The sequence below is a fragment of the Sardina pilchardus genome, chromosome 12 (assembly GCF_963854185.1).
Source record: "Sardina pilchardus chromosome 12, fSarPil1.1, whole genome shotgun sequence".
NCBI classification, from domain to species: Eukaryota; Metazoa; Chordata; class Actinopteri; order Clupeiformes; family Clupeidae; genus Sardina; species Sardina pilchardus.
The window spans coordinates 27,520,922-27,539,411 of NC_085005.1; the positions used below are offsets into that span (position 1 = coordinate 27,520,922).

The window sequence follows — 18,490 nt, forward strand, 5'->3', positions numbered from 1 at the left end:
AGAGAGAGGGAGAGAAGCCACTTGATTGCTTGGCTGGCTGGCAGGAACAGGAGGGGAACATTTGGTCCGCTTGGATCCGAGGGCCCTGAGTCATCGGGGTGCCACGAGGGAGCTGGCGCCGGTGACAACAGCCTCTAAAAACAAATTCATAACAAGTCAGGCCACGCTACGCTAATGTGGAGGGACAACAGCTCTCCTGACAGCTCTCGACACACACACACACACACACACACACACACACACACACACAGTAGGCAGACCTCCATATTCCAGCTTTTTACATCATCTTGAATTCTTCATAGCTTAAAAAATGTGCAAGACTAAACTACTACTTTCACTTCTACAAATTAAAATGTAAAATAGGCACTAAAACGAATGTGTGAATTTAAAGACCCAAAACAAATTGCTTTCGGAACCGCACTAATGAAATCCAGAGGAAGCAGTGTCTCTCCACCCAGATGGCGTCCCTGTATGCTGACTGTTTACATGGTTCAGGGAGAAAATATGTAAACAAATGAACGTTCAAAAGCTTGATAGAGAGAGGGGATGCTTGAAACACATCAGAACAGCGGGACACCCAAATCACCTGAAATAGTCTACCGGTCTATGCAGAACTTCCATTTTTTTTTGTAGCGGTCATTCACTTAGGCCTAGTGAAGAAAAGGAAATGGTCTAAGATTGATCAAACAACCCTGTGGGTGTGAACTGAATCTCAGCAGCGAAATCATTAGCAGACGAGTCGCAGCTGTAATCCGAGTCTGACCCTCACCCGTCAGGGGAGCCGCTCACTAGCTCTCCTCCGTCCGGCCTCGGGCAGAGGCGCTCCATGACGAGGCGGCTATAATGAATATCTAGAGGGAGTTGAGCCTAAGAACTTAATGAGCTTAGCAGTGCTAAGTATAGCACGCAGTGCAAGTAGTGGAGACCAATACGGACAGTTTCGGAGAAAACATCCATTCATGCTTTACCAGTTCTGCTTATCTCTGGCTAGGGCCTGTTGGCCTGTCTGAGTTCACTGCAAACGCACTAATGAAAATATGACATGAATTAACTTAACAATATTAATGCATTGTCTATTCGTGCTTCCTTAAATAAAATACTAAATGCTAATATTCTAAAGATCACTATTCTTGTTTACAATAACTTTTTATTATCTGCAAACAGTCATTAAAATGAAAATGAATTCATGAGCAAAAAAAAAAAAAAAAGGAACCGATAATGTCTTGCCACAGGCAAAGCCAAGAACACCCAGTCCACCACTACTGCCCACCCCCTTTCACTTCTGTCCTTTGTCAACAAGGAGCTAATGAGGGGGTATTTCTCTGGTATATTCACAGGACTTCTCAGAGATCCGCTTCACACGGTAGTGACAAGCAATAACAGCCTCTGGCCCGCAGGGGCCTGCTCATAAAGGCCCATTCTTCACTCTGTTAGAAGCTCCATGCAGAGATGGCCAAACACCCTGAAGCCCCCTTCTCCACTGCGGTCATTGACAGTGTCTTTTCAGCGAGCGTAGAAGGGCCTGCCATTCCCATACCACACTTAAAGAAACACACACAAAGGCAGTACTTACAAATCCCCCCATATTTTTTATTCATTAAGATTTTTCAATTTTATAAATACACATTTACAGGTCTTCTGTCCGTTCAGGACTTGTAATGTTATGGACAGTAACGTAAAGAAAGCAATGACAAAAAGAAAAATCTGCAATTTTAGTGGGTGAGGACCCTATAGTGAGTACTTGCTCTCTTCATCTGGCTTGGCTGACTACAGATGCCTCAGTCCTCGTGGCTTGAGCCAGGCTGCCTTTGGGGCATTACAGGGCAGTCTGGTCGCATGCCATCAAAGAGAGCCTAACCCTGACCTTGCATGTCAGGGGTCATATCTGCACTACCCCATGTACGCACACACACATTTATATATATACACACACATATGCCTTAAGTATGGAGCAATGCATTAAAAAAATGTGTCATTTTGAATGTTTAAGAAAATCACCACGTATTTGAAATATGGACACGATTTTGTTAAAAAAAAAGAAAGAAATGTATCCACAGGAATTCAAATGGCATTGCCGGTGGCCTCGTGACAAGCGCTACGCACATTTACAGTAGCGACAGATTGGCAGGGCTAAGGTATTGGCCTGCTCGTGGAAAAGAGATGAGATTTACATCCCACGAGACAAATGGCGACGGGATCAGACTGAGCCCAATGAGTGGCGGAGATGGCGAGGGTGATTGATGACGCGAGAGCTTATTATGAGCGAGTCCCTGCTGCAAAGACGCTCGCAAATCAAGTTCCGACGAGGTTTAAAGAAAATAATAAAAAGAATGATGTTACCATGAGGTAAAAAAAAACAAAAAACTAATCAAACAAATGGCTCCTTAGATAGATGCCAGAAGAGTGAATACACCGTCTTCTGGTATGCAGCACCTCACACGCTGCAGTCAAAGATGTGGCGGGGGCATCAAAGCCAACAGAACAGCCTTGACATGAGAATATTAGCATGTTTGAGTAGAGTACCGACATCACTTAGAATCTGCCTTTCCTTTTTCAGATACATTGGTAATTTGAGTATAATGATATATTTTTGGCTTGACTCGATATCAATATATACTCAACAGTCAATCACTGGGGGTTAATAATGGTTTTCTACTTCAGACTTGGACCCAAAGTCCAGTTGCATTATTAACAATTAACAGATGACACAAAGTTACAGACATGACAGACAACCTCTGACAACCAATGACAACGAGAAAGGCGCGAACTGGGCACAAACACATCAAGATCACCGACAACTGCATATGTTTAAGAGCAACGAAGGAAGTCCTTGCATAATAAATACGCTTGTCTTAACAATGTACCGAAAAACAAAAACGAACAAAACCCAGCAATGCTTTGAAATTTGGCATGGTATCCCTCTAGCGGTTTAGACCTCATCTGCTGCTGCCTACATGAGAGAAAGAAAAAAAAACAAAAAAAAAAAAACCCTACACACTAATCTGAAATGCGCATGACCAGAATTTGCTAAAGGGCAAGATGTCAGTCTGCAATCTAATCAACAAAATAAAATGTCAATTCCAACACCGTGGAACCAGGTAAAATCTGGGCATATGTCGTAAGAGTATTTTAAAAAAAGAAGCTCAATGAGTGGTGATGGTGTAGTGGTAATAAGAAGACTGTGGAAATGCAAACAGGTCAGACAGGTCTTTGGGAGGCAGAGCTTTGTCCGATATACAGGGAGACTTTGGCCGTGGCTCCTACAAGGCTGGTGTACCTGAACACCTTCTGCAGATGACGCGGGGAACTCTCGTCCACTAGAAGTGTGTTGACCCATCATTATGACCAGTGGTTCTCTCCACCTTTCTCTCTCTCTCTCTCTCTCTCTTTCTCTCTCTTACTATTTGCTGGTGCTCCTACTTTTTGCAAAGGGTGATGGATGGGTGTCAAGAGAGTGTGTGTGTGAGAGAGTGTGTGCGTATATGCTCGCATGTGATTTTGAGCATGTACATGTGAGTGTGTGTGTGTGTGTGTGTGTGTGTGTGTGTGTATGTGTGTGAGTGAATATGTTCGTATGTGAGTTTGAGCATGTATGTGTGTGTGTGTGTGTGTGTGTGTGTTGGAGTGAATATGTCTGTATGTGAGTTTGAGCATGTACGTGTATGTGTGTGTGTGTGTGTGTGTGTGTGTGTTGGAGTGAATATGTCTGTATGTGAGTTTGAGCATGTACGTGTATGTGTGTGTGTGTGTGTGTGTGTGTGTGTGTGTGTTGGAGTGAATATGTCTGTATGCGAGTTTGAGCATGTACCAGATCTGTACAGTTAAAAGCATGCACTATATGTACTGCATGCACTTTTGGCGAGCCCTCTCTTTTTTGGCCACTTCCATGCTAGTTAATCAGGGCGGCCCCACCAGTTACAGTCTGACCCACAGTGGACAGCAGAGGAGAACAGAGGAGAGAAGAGAAAAAACACAAATATAAAAAAAAGACTCCCCTCGCAAGCATAGCCAACTACAGCAGATCTACTTACTGGAACAAGAGGGAGGAACATAAAAACATTACGAGAGTCAGACCAGGTTCGGAGAAAGGTTAGATTGCATCCACTGGGTGTATGTTCACGTCAGTGTGTGTGTGTGTGTGTGTGTGTGTGTGTGTGTGTGTGTTTATATGTCCATGCAAATGGGTGAGAGGAAGTGAGAACGGCAGCATTAAGAGTCCTCGTCTCTCACGGCAACACTCGTTAGCCAGTGCTTCAGTTTGGGGAGAGATGGCTCTGGTGTCCACACCCTGGCATGGACAAGGGGGCACCCCACCCCACGGGACCCGCAAAGGGGCCCCCACATGTCTGTTGGTGGCGTGGGGTGTCATGGCGTTGGGGCTGAGTTGAGTTGGAGGAACTGGTTCCGGGTCACGGGGTCACGTAGGGTGGGGTGGATGGGTCTCACATCTGGTTGGTATAGCTGGGCTGACTGGTTGCAAAGTGGGTGGTCTCCGAGGTGTTGACAGTGGAATGCGGTTGGATCACAATAGGGGCTCCACGAACTGCAGAGAGAGAGAGGGAAGGAGAGAGAGAGTGAGTGAAGGAAAGAAGGAAAGAGAGAGGGAGGGAAGGAGGGAGAGAGAGAGGTGTTAAGGTGTGAAAAAGCTCAACATCTGTCCGATGTCGAGAAGAGGCTAAATCAATCTGGACAACGCAGCATGCTCTTCGGGGGGGTGAAAGGGGCCATGTTAGGTTAGCATGCAAGGAGGAGGAGGAAGCGGAACACAAACATCAACATTCAAACGATAAACGATAAACAACAAACAACAAACAATCAAAATTCTATGTTGAAACGGTGGACACCGCAAAGTCACTTTCTGCATCGCTAACCTTTTCATCATTTGCCATGCAAAACAGCATCTTTTGCATTTCTGTTTAGGGTGCACGCAAAACTAAAAGGTCTACACCTACACTCAAGCAAGCACGGCTCAGAGGACAGCACAGCAAAGAGCATCCAAGGCCACAGGACTGACAGATGCTGAAGGTCGAAGACTGAGGCTCTCCCTGTGCTGACCTCAGATCAGTGTTGATCAACCACTGGAAGATGACCCCAAGGAAACTCCCTGCTCTTCCTAGCACTTAGGATAAGTAGATACATAGATAAAGCGCTATGTGAATGTTATGTAAGGGATAATGTATAGAACGCTGGTCATTATCGGGAAAATAAGGACCGACAGGGCGAACCGGACCCCGACGCCTTCGCGGTGGGGTCCTGTTTCGCCCTGAAGGTCCTTATTTTCCTACCGGTCCCGTGGGTGGAGGGGTCAGCCTAGCAAGCGCGGGACGAGTGGAGATGCAACCTACCTCCCCTCCCCTGACGCAGGTCATCCTCACAGTCACTTGTGTCCTGTGAACGAGGGGACATCCGGAGCACGGCAGAGAGGGGGACACAAACCACAGAGAAGAGATCAAAGCTTAGCGCTTTCACTTGGACCGAGCCAACAGTGGGACAGGAAGGAGTCAGGGAGGGGGGGAGGGGGGGAGGGGAAAGGGGATGGGGACAGGAAGTGGACAGTGGACGCCGGTGCGCTGCCTATGAAAACAGCGTCCCAGTGACTCATCATGAGGAAGTTGTGAGATGAGCTCGATATCCACACATGGGGCCTCTCTCGACATGATCCCTCCTCGATCCTCCAGACTCGTTTCCATTGATCTATAACTAGTACTGACTGGATAGACTATCCCATTGTTGCCGCCCCATTATTTTTTATGTAGATCAGTGAGGACGAGGAGCGAGCAAGGAAGGGAGGATGTATAAAAGACGAATGAGAGGCACCCATGCTTTGCCTGTGAGGGAGCAAACAGTGAGGAGCTTGCTCTTTGAAGGGAAACGTCACACAGCTGGGCTGTTTTGAACGTAGCCACAGTGACAGAGCATTGCAAGCCCACCCTCTTCACCTTGTGACATTCCACACACTAAAGCGGCGTTGACATGAAAACGTCATGAAAACAGATGCACACAGCGACTGATAGAAAATCTGTCAGGCTTTTAAATCCCTTTACCTTTAGACTCTTCAGACCCGATTCAGGGTTCCCACTCCAAGTAAAAAGTAAAATTCCATGACTTTTCCCTAACAAACCTGAATTTCCGTGACTCATTATGGTACAATATACCAACCAATGATCTCAAAGCAACCACATAGCGTTCAAGAATCTCTTACTTTTACAGAGTGGGAGATAAATACATGGGCATTGAATAAGCAAAGTTAGGCTACTCAAACAAGCAGTAAAGTGAATAACCAGATGCACACCACTACTGTGAATATTAGCATGTATTTCGGCAAGTACATTTGAAACTGCTACAAAAACATTCTCTGATATTCAATGATTTAGCCCAAAAAATTATACAATTCACTGACTTTCCATATCTGGAATAGACTTTCCAAAATGCCATGATATTCTTGAAATTCTATGACCAGTGGGAACCCTACCATTTACATTTGTTTTTAAAATCTTGTCCTGTGTGATCCGAACACAAATGGTCAGTTCTATATCCAAGCGTAAACAGTCAATCACCAAGTGACATTGTGATCCAATCACTCAAACCACTTAAAGCGCTCTGGGATGTGACTGAACACATCTAAAGGTTTGTAGTGTAAATGCTTATGTGTTGTTGTGATGCGTCCTAGGCAACGGGAGTTCTAATGACTGACGTCGGCAGTAGCGGAATCTACAACAAACAAACAAACGCAAGCAGTCAGCAACCTCTCTAGCTGTACACCTTGGATACATGTGAATATACAGCCATGTGTGTCTCAGCTGATCACTTGTGATTGGATCACCCAACACGTTCTCTAAAAACAAATGTAAACAGGTCGTTAAACTCTTGCCTTCACTTGTTATCTGTTAACAGCTGAAAACAACTGGCTGAATTATGAGCATTTGGAAAGCAGGACAGAAAGCTTTAACTAACCTGTCTTTGACTCATAGTTCATTCAGAACTGTGGCTTGCATGATTCAATACCCACTAAGGATCAACTTCAAACCTTCTGCAAACATTGGCACACCCACTCACAACCGCAAACACACTGCCATGTGTACGCTGTTGGGGTCACTTGTAACCGAAGAGCACGACTGGTCATTCACCTGCGAGTTCAAAGGGGCCTTTAATTTGTACACACACACACACGCACGCACGCACGCACGCACGCACGCACGCGCGCTCTCTCTCACACAGACGTTCACTCTCACCCTCACACACACAACCTCACACACAGAGGTGTCAGCACTTTCCAACATACTGCAGGTTTCATCCTGAGCCAATGACTCTGCTCGGCATGCAAATGAGGATGTGGTGCCTTTTCAAGCATCCCTTGAGTCGTCACAACCTGTTATGAGTCTCCAGCTCTTGCATAGTTTTAGAGATGAGAAGTCACCATGTAGCAAGCGACATCGGAAACATCGGTCTCCATGTACTGTATGCACGTGAACACTATGAAGTTTGGGTAATACAGACACAAGTAGCACAGACATAACAGAGGAGCATTCAGAGCCAGGTCACTTGATCACTATAAGAATGATGACGATCACAATGAAAAGAAGCCATGCGAAAGACATGTACATAAGATGGAAGCAAAATAAATGTTGCTTGAGGAAAATGACCAAATATAGTGGCTAGTAGTTAGAGAGATAGAACGACCAAATACACTACTCACAAAGTCTGGGATATTCAGCCTTTTGGTGAAATTTGTTGGCCTTTGTTTCAATGAATTGTTTGAGATGAGGAAACCACCATTGCATGATTCTACTTAAATGCCCTACTTTCATCAGATTATACCCACTTCTCATTTCACCAAAAGCCAGATATCCCTAACTTTCTGTAAGTAGTGTATAGAGGCCACTAGTTAGAGAGATGGAATGGTTAGATGACACGGTCAGATGAAACAGACGGCGGGTGTTAATGTGAAAGAGCGGTCAGACAAACAAGCACAGACCACACGTAAACGAGGCGGGTGCCTTACGAGTCATTTTGACTCCGGTAGAGTTTCGCTGGGGTTTTCTGGGCCTGGACTGGGAATAGGCTGCACAATGATTACCGTTTCACCTCCTGGGCAAGAGACAAAAATAAATACATCAAAAAGTATGGATGATGAATTAATAACATGTCTTCAAACTGTAGCGCAGCCTACTATTACCTTGTTCAAGATTTTAGCATTTGACTGACACTTGTATTTAAGTTATATTTGCTGTTTGTTCATAACTTGTACGTCGTGCACGGTCTACTGTGTGTACACGTCATCGCTTACATCGAATATTGATCGACATGTACAGGAAAACAACAACAAAAACAACAACAAAAAACAAAACAAGGAATTAGACCTATTGCGTTTACGAGACAACTATCTTACTTTCTGAGACTTATAAACGCCACACCAAGCACATACTCCTTGCAATCTGAATTTGTCGAAACAACTCCTATGCTGAGAACGAACCACCATCAAAGGCTGTGTTGGGAGTTTATTAATGGGGACTCATCAAGAGTGTGATGTTCCCAACTATTAGCCGAGGTTTATACATTGACTTTGCTAAATCTCTTCTGTTATGAGGTTAATACACGGTGTCAGTTAATATGGTAATATGGCTTTGTTATTTTAACTTGCATAAAACACTGCCCTGCGGTTTATATACAATGTGGATAACACACAGGAAATTACTGTAAGCCAGTGGGCCACTGTGAGAGAGGGTCTGCCGTTTGGAGCAAAGGCAGCCTCACACATCACAGGCTCCTCCATCAAGCCAGGGGAAGGAGTTCACTGCAGCCAAATCCACAGAGGGGGGACAGCTACTGTGACTTCCTGATGAGCCATCACCATGTCCCATAGCATATGACAACAAAGTTAAGCTTGGGGGGAATCTGACAAGTCATCCATGACACAAGACATGAACTCTAAATTTAAATACGCAGTGTAACACTATGGGACAGATTTTAGCAGAGCACCTCAAACCTGCTGAGGTACTATTGTTGTCCCTTTGCTATCTTAAAGATAGAATAGATTCTAACATGGTTTAAAATAAAATGAAATCTTTCTTCTAAATAATTTGTGCTATTTTCAATAGTGACTAACAGTAGGATTCTATATGTTATAATTGTAATAACACTATAACTCTAAACATTCTACTGTGTTTATGTCCACAATAACAAATCCAAACAATCATCACTATGTTTACCATTCAGATGACTAAATCAGATAAGCAAAGGCTAACGAGTAACGAGTAAACACAACTGCAGTTTCAAGCCTGTTAACTTAGCCCAGTGTTTAGACAGAGGACAGACCCATCATTAACTCTGAACAACATCCAGGTGACATCAATACCAATGACTCCAGCTTATGGGTCAGTCAGACAGGGCTAATTTGTAAGATGGTCGAGTGTGTCTGCCACTTGGGAGATATCAGGTGTACCGTTTCATGTACCCCGGCTAAAGGATCTGACAGCACAGCAAAACGGCCAACGTTACGCTGGCGTGTCTGTGCCGCTTCCCCGTTCGGCGCCCATCTGCGGTTCCCCTTGGGCAGCTCTTCTGTGGCGCATCCGCTCTGAGTGGAAGTGACAATGACGAGTGAAGCGGAAAAAGAGACATCGGCCGGAAAAAGCCCTGTGACGACGGGACGCCTGCCAAAGGTGCACTCGCCGCGGCCCAAACACTGGTAGGACACATCAGAGTTCCAGCTCCTGCAAATGCCTCCTCTGTACGCTGTAATACCAGGGCCACTCCTAGCCAACGGTAGCGCCACCAAACCCGCAAAAGCTGTGGCTGTGTGGGGCTTTGAAATAGGAGGACATATGTATAGTGGATACTATATATGGACATGGTTCTGATCGATCAATTGACTGTGGGAAGTCTTCCATAGTGAACAAGGCTATGATTCACCATGGCATCTCCCTGTTTGAGTCCACACTCGTAGTTGGAGCTGCTTCTTTATGGGATGTTGGACTGACCCCAAGAACACAGACATCCTTGAGCACTGACTCTGTCTAAATCACTCAACAACAGTACATTATGCTTCTAATACACCGCAATTTTATGACTCCCTCCTTGTCAGAATGAGACACTTTCAATTGAAAAAAAATAGTTACGTTCAAAATGCCCAATTGAACTAAGAAAGCAACTACGAATATATTCTACACCAAAAAAAGAATAATAATAATAAAAAAAATTAACTACAGACTTAAAAGAGCAATTCTACAGCATGAGACTTACTACAAAAACAAAAAAATATACATCACTGGACTCAACTGGACTGGTCTCTCCTGCGGCACTCACCTCCGCCCTGCTCCTCAGCCTTGATCTGGGCCTCCAGGTCCTCGGGGTTCACGTACTGGTAGTTCTCGTCGTCCTCCGGAGGCTTGCACTTGCCGCAGCAGAAGCAGCAACAGCAGCAGCAGCAGCAGCAGGACGACAGTGTGCAGCAGAGGAAGAGCGCCTGCGGGAGACAAACGGCGCACAGCTCATGAGGACACGGCCACAGACACGGCCACTCCTGCGGCTCCATCACCACGCTTTTTTGGGGGGGTGAAGCGGGTTTTTGTGAGGTCGGGTGGGAGGGGGAGGAGGTCGTCGGAGGTCGAGAGCCAGAGTCAGTCTAACTTCAGTAACAGGAGACCTTCCCCCGAGCCAGTGAAGTTGCTCAGCCAAGCTGTCGGGGGTTTTTGAAAGCATATCGGGTCTTAACGCAAGAGAGCTACAGAACCATTTTGATGATATGCTGGACTTCAGCAAGGCACACGCTATTAAATTGTGACATTCAAGTGCATCAAAGCTCAGTGGCTATCAATTCACATCATACTGTACATCATAAGCTCGCTCTCCTCTTTTGTGTCTCGGCCCTGTACTCAAAAAATCAAAGACTGCTATTACTGCTAATCATGACCAGGACAGCAATAATAATACGCCTGTCCCTCACAGACTACATTTTCTCATACGAACAAAGCAGATTATAAATAGAGCTATTTAGACCTACTGTTGAGACATGGCTCAGTCCTCTGGCAGGAGTAAACAGGCACGAGAACAATACCCTGCTGTCCCTCTCTCGGTAGCCAAAGGTCCATTTTGAAAAGCCTTGGTATCGACCACAACACAATACAAGGCCCTGGGTTCTATAAACACTAGAGACTTCATCTATTGCTAATAGCACAATAATTAAACTAAACTGAACTGAATTGATAGTGCATCTTCGCTATCTTAAATGTTATGTTTGTGTGAAGTCAATCTGTCCTTTATATCAAATGAATGCAAGTTACTCAGAAATGTCACATTCTTAAACAAAAGCATGTTATTCTAAATCTTGTAGTGTGCTAAATCAGCTCGGAAAACAGCTGTCAGCTGAAATTTGCTGCCTGATATCAACCTCTTTTCCTGTATTCTGATATCAGTTGAGCTGCCTGAGCGACACTGGCTACTGACATACTGAACTGAGAGTTAAAACCTTAAAGGTAAGATAACCGTTACTTATACTGTTACAGCTCATACAATAAACAGGCAGCTCTCGTCTTCTCGACCCCTTATTCAGAAAGCCCTATTGATACAGATTAAAGCATCAATGACGCCTTTATTTTGTTTTGCTTCGCATACAGTCAAATTCAATTCTAAAACTGGACAACATGGCATGACGCACAGACACAGACACAGACACAGACATACACAGACACACACAGACACACACACACACACACACACACACACACCAACAGATACAGAGCATTGTCTCACCTTAAACCACCACTTGGACATGAGGAAGTAGTACTTGACGCTTTCCTCGCCAAACTGCTCTGACACGTACAGCCCCATGGAGCCATACTCGTCATAGATCTTCCTTTTGGTGTCGTCGTTAAGGATCGAGTTGGCATTGTTGATCTCCTTGAACTTCTCAGATGCCTCTGGGTTGTCTGGGTTCTTGTCTGGGTGGTACTTCAGAGCAAGTTTCCTTTACACAAGGGGGAGGAACATCAGTAGAGTCTGGGCACAGGCTTTACCAATAGATCTTTAACCATCGGAGCCATTCTGATATGATGTCTTGTGCAAGAACTGATAATACTAAAATTCATGAAGCTCACAATTAATTAAATTATCATTAATCACAGCAGAATCAGAAACTAAACTATTGCCATTAGTGACACTTGTGTTTTAATGTCAAAATGGCTGCCGTGAAAAAGGCCCATACTGCACACAAAAATAGTTTTGAGGCGATTAGTGACACTTGTGTTTTAATGTCAAAATGGCTGCCATGAAAAAAGCTCCATGCTGCACACAAAAATAGTTTTTTGAGGAGATTGGGAAAGGAGGCAGTGACTAGTCTCACCTGTAGGCTCGTTTGATGTCGTCGGCAGACGCCCCTTTCTCCAGTCCTAGCACCTTGTACAGGCTGTCCCCCGCAGTGGACAATTTCCGCTGAGGCGGCCGGTTGGGCTCTGCCATGACTGACTGCTGAAAAACCAGAGAGACATTCACAATCACTCATGGACCAGACATTCGTTTGGCCTTCGTCATGTAAGGGATAATGTGTAGAACGCCGGTCATTATCAGGACAAGAAGTCCCGACAGGGGTGTTAGGGGGAAGTTATTATACAGGTACTTGCCAAAACAAAAAGGGGAAACTCCACGATAAGACTCTTTACATTTATTTGTTACCGTTTCGTCGTGGCTTTTGCTGAGAAACAAATAGTTTGCAACACACACTGAACTTCAATCAAACATTCCTTACAACACAGCTAATCGACCATCTGCTTTCACTTTTGAATGAAGTTCCACTGCAAGAGGTGACCGGGCTACATGCGGAGTGATATAAAAGACGCAAATAAGAAGCATAATATCCATTTTCCTTGACAGCGGTCTGATATCAAGAAATATTTGAACGTTAGGAAGGGCCTTTTGGTACAGGGCCAGTCCGCCCTGGGGCATCTTGGGGTGAAACATTTGGAAGGCCAGAACCCTATCTACTAGACCACCTCCAACACTTTTGTCCAGAGCCACTTGCAAGACAGATACAGTACATCCTACACTTTCTATAGTAAGCTGAGAGATCCTGCGCGTTGCCAGTAACCACCAATGAACTAGTTCCATGTGAACCGGACATGTGCTGAAGTGTTACTAAGTGCGGGTAACCCGGCGTGGGGCAATCAGTGGGGCAATCAGTGGGGCAAGTGAAGGAAACCGTGCAGGGGGAGCCATGCGGCAACTTACAGAAAGGTCACGCAAACAAGGCAGGCAAAGGTCAAGTGCAAATAGGGAGCCAAATCTGGTCCCTTAATGAGGTCAACGGTTACCACAGTGTTCTCTAACTATGGGCCGCGGACCAGCACCTGCCCGGTGCTTTTGGTCACCCGTCTGATCATGGAAACGCGGACCGACAGAAAATGAAAACTACCGTTTCGGCAAATACTTGTTCATTTGGTGTCATCAAACATAGAGGCATGCAATTAAGCAGTAGAGGTATGAATGTTCCTTCAAAGCATGTGCACATCTGCGCAAGAGAAACTGAAACCACTTGAGTTTCAGTTTCTCCACAGAGATAATGTTGGTGGGCTATGAGGTAACAATATTTAATAGAACGAAGTGGATTCTTGCAACTGTCCATAAAAACAGAGCATATCGACTGCAAAATACACTGTATAGCATTGAGTATGGTCAGATTTGAATATAATTAATGTGCTCAAAAGCTATAGTCTAATTATTCTTTAATAAAGGTCCCCAGATCAGTGATTTATGTCTGTTGCACCGTACACAACATGCAAAAAAGCTGGCATTATGTTTCCTGAAACATTGTGTTTCAAACATTCAAATTAAATTCAATGAAAAGCATGTAAATATTTTCTCAATTTGCCTACCAGTGTATGATGCTGGCTTGCATGAGGAAAACTTCCCAAAAACAATGGCACCCATATGGTATGGAAAGTATTTTCTACTGTATGCAATGCATCATGCAACCATCTATCGATTAATGCAAGGAACGTCTGTCTGTGTGTCACTCTGTCTGTCTGTTCCACGCATAACTCTCGAACCACTCATCCGACTGCTCTCAAATTTGGCGGGTGTCATCCTAATGGCACGAGTGTGTGTGCAGTGCAATTTCATGTTATACGAACAAAAAATGCCACATCTACGGGCTCTGCACTAGTACTGAATAAAGCAGTGGAATCATTGTGCTTGCAATTTCACATTAGCAAAGCAGATCTCTCACCAAAAACATTTTGTGAATGGAGTTTACACTGCATGACAATAATAATTGTGATACCCATATAGATTTCTGGGCCTATCCTTAAACTGGGGCGGGGGAGTATGGTGGTGGTGGTGGTGGTCTGCCAAGGCCAGGCCACAGGCCAAAGCAGTTTGAGAAAGGCTGGGCTACAGGACACTGGCAGAATCAAAAATGTATTTGAAACAAAACAAACACACAATTTTAACTAATGCAATTAAATCACTCTGTCCCAATGGTTAATCTGGTCACAACTACAATTTTTTGTATTCATGTCATCCAGACAGTGATGCTCACCAAACATGCGCATGCACACACATGAGCAGGCCTACACATGCTCAGTTATCAGAAGTGGCCCAACTTTTGTGACACTTGGAACATTAAACTGAAGCTTGACTTTCAAAATGTATATGGCAAAATCAAACCGCACTACCTGTCTGACAGAGAAAACACAATTAGATACTCGCTCATTCAGCCCTAATTCCACTGTGAGATGACTTCACTGAATTCCCTTGCCACTTCACTTCGGACTTCACAGAAACCTGACTACTACTACTAGGCCTAATTGAATGACAGCAAACACACATTAGCCATATAACATTATACTATGGTGTCTAAAAGTAGCGAATACAAATGTAACACAAGACATCTGAATGTCTGAATATTTACACATTATGGAGATCTATCAGAGAATGATTTCTGCAGCACTAGACAAATTCACACTCAGCAACCCAATCTATTCACACAGCCAGTCAAACCCAAAATAATTCACTGGGACTGAAACCAGGAAATTCTGCTGAGCGATACAATGGCTAAGGCTAGGGAACTCTTGTAAAGCCCAAGGTAAAGACGATTACGTTTTGCTGATCTCACAGATTACTTGTCCAAGTCAACGCAGGGTTAGCACCATGCTAGCCTCTGTACCATGTCTCGCAACAGCTTCACACTGTGCAGCTCAAAGATGTGTCAGAAAGAGAAAACATCTCCACATTTAGCGGGGTGTTGTGGTGGTGCTGTGTGTGTGTGTGTGTTGGGGGGGGGGGGGGTTAGCATGTGAGCTTTAGCATACCATGAATGTCTGGCATAAATGACTGATGTGGTTGTGCCTTCAAGCTATGTATGCTTCTTCGTCTTTTCCTAATGATCCAACATTTGCTACAATAGTAATGTCAGCAATTCAGACAATAAGGGGATGGCCACTTCACAGGGAATGTGCCATATTCTGGTTGAGAACTGGAGATTTTTGGTGAAGTTCAACAGACTAAAAATGGAACATTTGTGGTTGAATTAAAGACTTCAATGTCTGTGCGAGCACTTTAAAGTCTTACCCCAATTATTCTTTCTGAGGCCACTTCTGCCCCAGACTGAACCTGGTCAATCCCTGAATAAAAGATTTCAAGCGGGCTTAAGAAATGCCCTTGTTCATGTACTTTCAAACCATGGATAAACAAGACACTTAGCCAGTAAAGCCACTTTACAACACAACATTACACCCTAGCTCCATAGATTACACAACAACGGTTGCCATCTCTATTATATTGTCAATTTCTACAAATGGACCTGCATTGAGGCTTAAATCATGATGATAGATATGAAATATTTCATTACATTCATCAGATTACCTCGAGGGGTTTAAATATTAATCACGTCCTATGCTGAACCTCTCTGATAACCAACACAATCAATAACACATCCTGATTTAGATAGCAGTGTATTGTGGCACATCAAAGTCTTAAGGGCCTTGTACAAAAATATCGATGACACCTTGCCTTGAAAAAAGTGTTTCTAATTCAAATAACTGAAAACCATCTGCATATCATACCCCCACACACCCATTGGTCAATCACTGCTAACAGGTTGAGCTAGCTTATGTCATCCAGGATAATAATCAGGATGATAACCCACATGTTACAGTAATATCGCCGCCCTAAGCAAAGCTTGTGTACTGTACGTGTAGGAGCCTGCCTACCCCACAAGCTCTGAAGTAACATTGAGAAACTATTGTTATGGACATCAACTCTAGAGATACTCAGCTCAACTCCCATCATTAAAGGGTTTCTTTGCCTCATAAGCCATGTGCCATGTGATCCTCTATACAGTCTGTGCAATAACCTTGGGCCTATTGGATGCTCCAACAATGATGCTATTTGTTAAGACTCACAACACAACGACAGCACTTCACAGCTCAAAAACTCCAACAAATCCCTAGGCTGTAGAGCAGTGGAAGTTCTCCACTCTAAAGATGATCCTGAGCGACTGTACTACCCTGAAGTTCAAAGAAACTCCCATGAAGATCTACTAAAAATAGACATTTCACAGTTACTATCAAACATGCTGGTTATGACTGGCATATTAAGAGATTCATTTTGCTCTTTATAGTTTCGGATTTGCCTTGCAGTTGCATTCTGTATGGTTGAGTCACTGTTCACATCCTGTACTGCTGTACAATATTATATCTAGAGATATAAGGGCTATGCTACAATCCATTATGTGACCAATATGTCTTTACTGGGACACTATTTGACAGGACACCAAAACGTCCTCGATGCTCTGAAGTATAGCATTCAACAAATACAGTCATGTCACAGTCTGGACAACGTGGTTTGGGATGTATGATGACGTCTTTTATATATTTTATAAGCCAGACTCTGATTATCTGTCCCCTTCAATGTTGTAGGCTAGAAAGTTTGACAATACACATGATAATTCCAAACTGTGGAGACATCTGCAAGATTAGTCACGAGATTAAGTTTCAAATAAATTCGAGGTTATGAAAACATGGTGCTTTCATGTGATAAACCGCCAAACATGCGCTGCATTACACGCTTTTTGGTGGTGGTAGAGGTGGTTTGGTGACAATATTTGCCCAATTTAGTCTATCATTACGCGCTCTTGTAAGTACTGCTGTCCCTTGCAGAACAATAATCCTTCACTAATCCTCACATCGGGAATTGCTTTATTTAACATCCTGTTTCTTGCTTGGGTTTGTATGGCTGTGCGTTCATGTTAACCTTTGTTTATTTGTAACATAGACGCTAGCTTCCAAGCTATTCTCTGATAACGATTGTCAACTTGAATTTATAAGTTTTATCAACGATGAACTCCATGTCTGCAACGTACCATGGAGGTCCAACAACTTCACTAATTCATTTGTCATCTGTTAACGTTTATACACAACGGAGCACACAGACAGGGCAAACAGGTAACCATTACCATAAATAGGCGATGACATAACAACATAATCCGGGAAGTTAACCAAGTAGCTAGCAAGAAGGCTAAATTAGTTAGGTTATCTTGGAGAGAACTAGCTAATGAATCACATGCAACAAACACCAGTGTATTTATGGTTAGCAATTGGCAACTGGTTATCATAGTGGGCTAATGTTAGCTAATCAGTAAAACACCCTCCAACATCTCATGCTAGGTGGCTATAACAATAACTGACTGTAATAGCTCGTATAATAGAATAGAGTAGCAATCTAGCTAGGTAACGAGATAAACCGGCGTTTATTATAACGAGAGCGCTGACAATGCTAGTTACAACGGCGAGCAGTTTTAGCTGGCGTTCAGCTTCAAAAACGGCTACCCGGGTGGCGAACACAAGCTATCGCGCTCCATCTAGGGAACACACCCGACTCATAGCGGTACTTACCTTGTGCAAATTAGATGGTTTGATTTAAACTGTAGCAGGGGCATAGAGACAACCGCGTTGTATTAAGACTCCCCTCAGAAGTATCCACTATTTACCGAAGCACCCTCCGCCTGAAGTACCCAGATACAGTGGAAGAACCATGCGAGCGACCGCTACACACGAAAAGCAGTCACCACATCGGTTGATTGTTGCATGTCACGCCCGCTGGCAATGCATTGTGGGTAAGATGAAAACCGGTACCTCGCCTACTAGACAAGAAAACCGTTCAAAGCAAAGCTCTGATGAGCCAGAGTAGGCCTGCCCCTACACATCTTTGTTTTACTAGGTCCATAGTTAAATGTTTTACTACTTCAATGTTTTATATCTTTTACTGTCTATGGTTTTAAATGGGTGGATACAAATACATTTCATCCTTCAATTGTATGATTTTATTTTTCGTTTCAAGAATGTCTGTAACTGTGTGAGCTGAGGTTACAATCATGCATGCATTTATTGAAAATATATTTGATAGATAGATAGATAGATAGATGCTTTATTGATCCCCAAGGGGAAATTTAAAGTATTGTAATTTTGTGTATGGGAACTGGTTGCTAATGGACCATGGT

General features: G+C 43.8%; 1 protein-coding gene across 3 annotated transcripts; it reads right to left on the bottom strand.

The window, feature by feature from the left end:
* Positions 1–1,569: 1,569 nt before the first annotated feature.
* Positions 1,570–18,062, bottom strand: dnajc5ga (DnaJ (Hsp40) homolog, subfamily C, member 5 gamma a). 3 transcript variants are annotated; one of them, XM_062550881.1, is made up of 7 exons: positions 17,886–18,062; positions 12,341–12,465; positions 11,752–11,965; positions 10,306–10,465; positions 8,003–8,088; positions 5,346–5,388; positions 1,570–4,543 (listed from the first exon to the last, which is right to left on the bottom strand). In XM_062550881.1, exons 2-5 carry the CDS (start codon positions 12,454–12,456, stop codon positions 8,006–8,008), a joined length of 573 nt encoding a protein of 190 aa, XP_062406865.1. In that variant the 5' UTR covers positions 12,457–12,465; positions 17,886–18,062; the 3' UTR covers positions 1,570–4,543; positions 5,346–5,388; positions 8,003–8,005. The 3 variants fall into 3 exon arrangements, with proteins under 3 accessions (XP_062406865.1, XP_062406866.1, XP_062406864.1); XM_062550882.1 differs by lacking the exon at positions 5,346–5,388 and having other exon boundaries at positions 12,341–12,462; XM_062550880.1 differs by lacking the exon at positions 5,346–5,388.
* Positions 18,063–18,490: the final 428 nt, after the last annotated feature.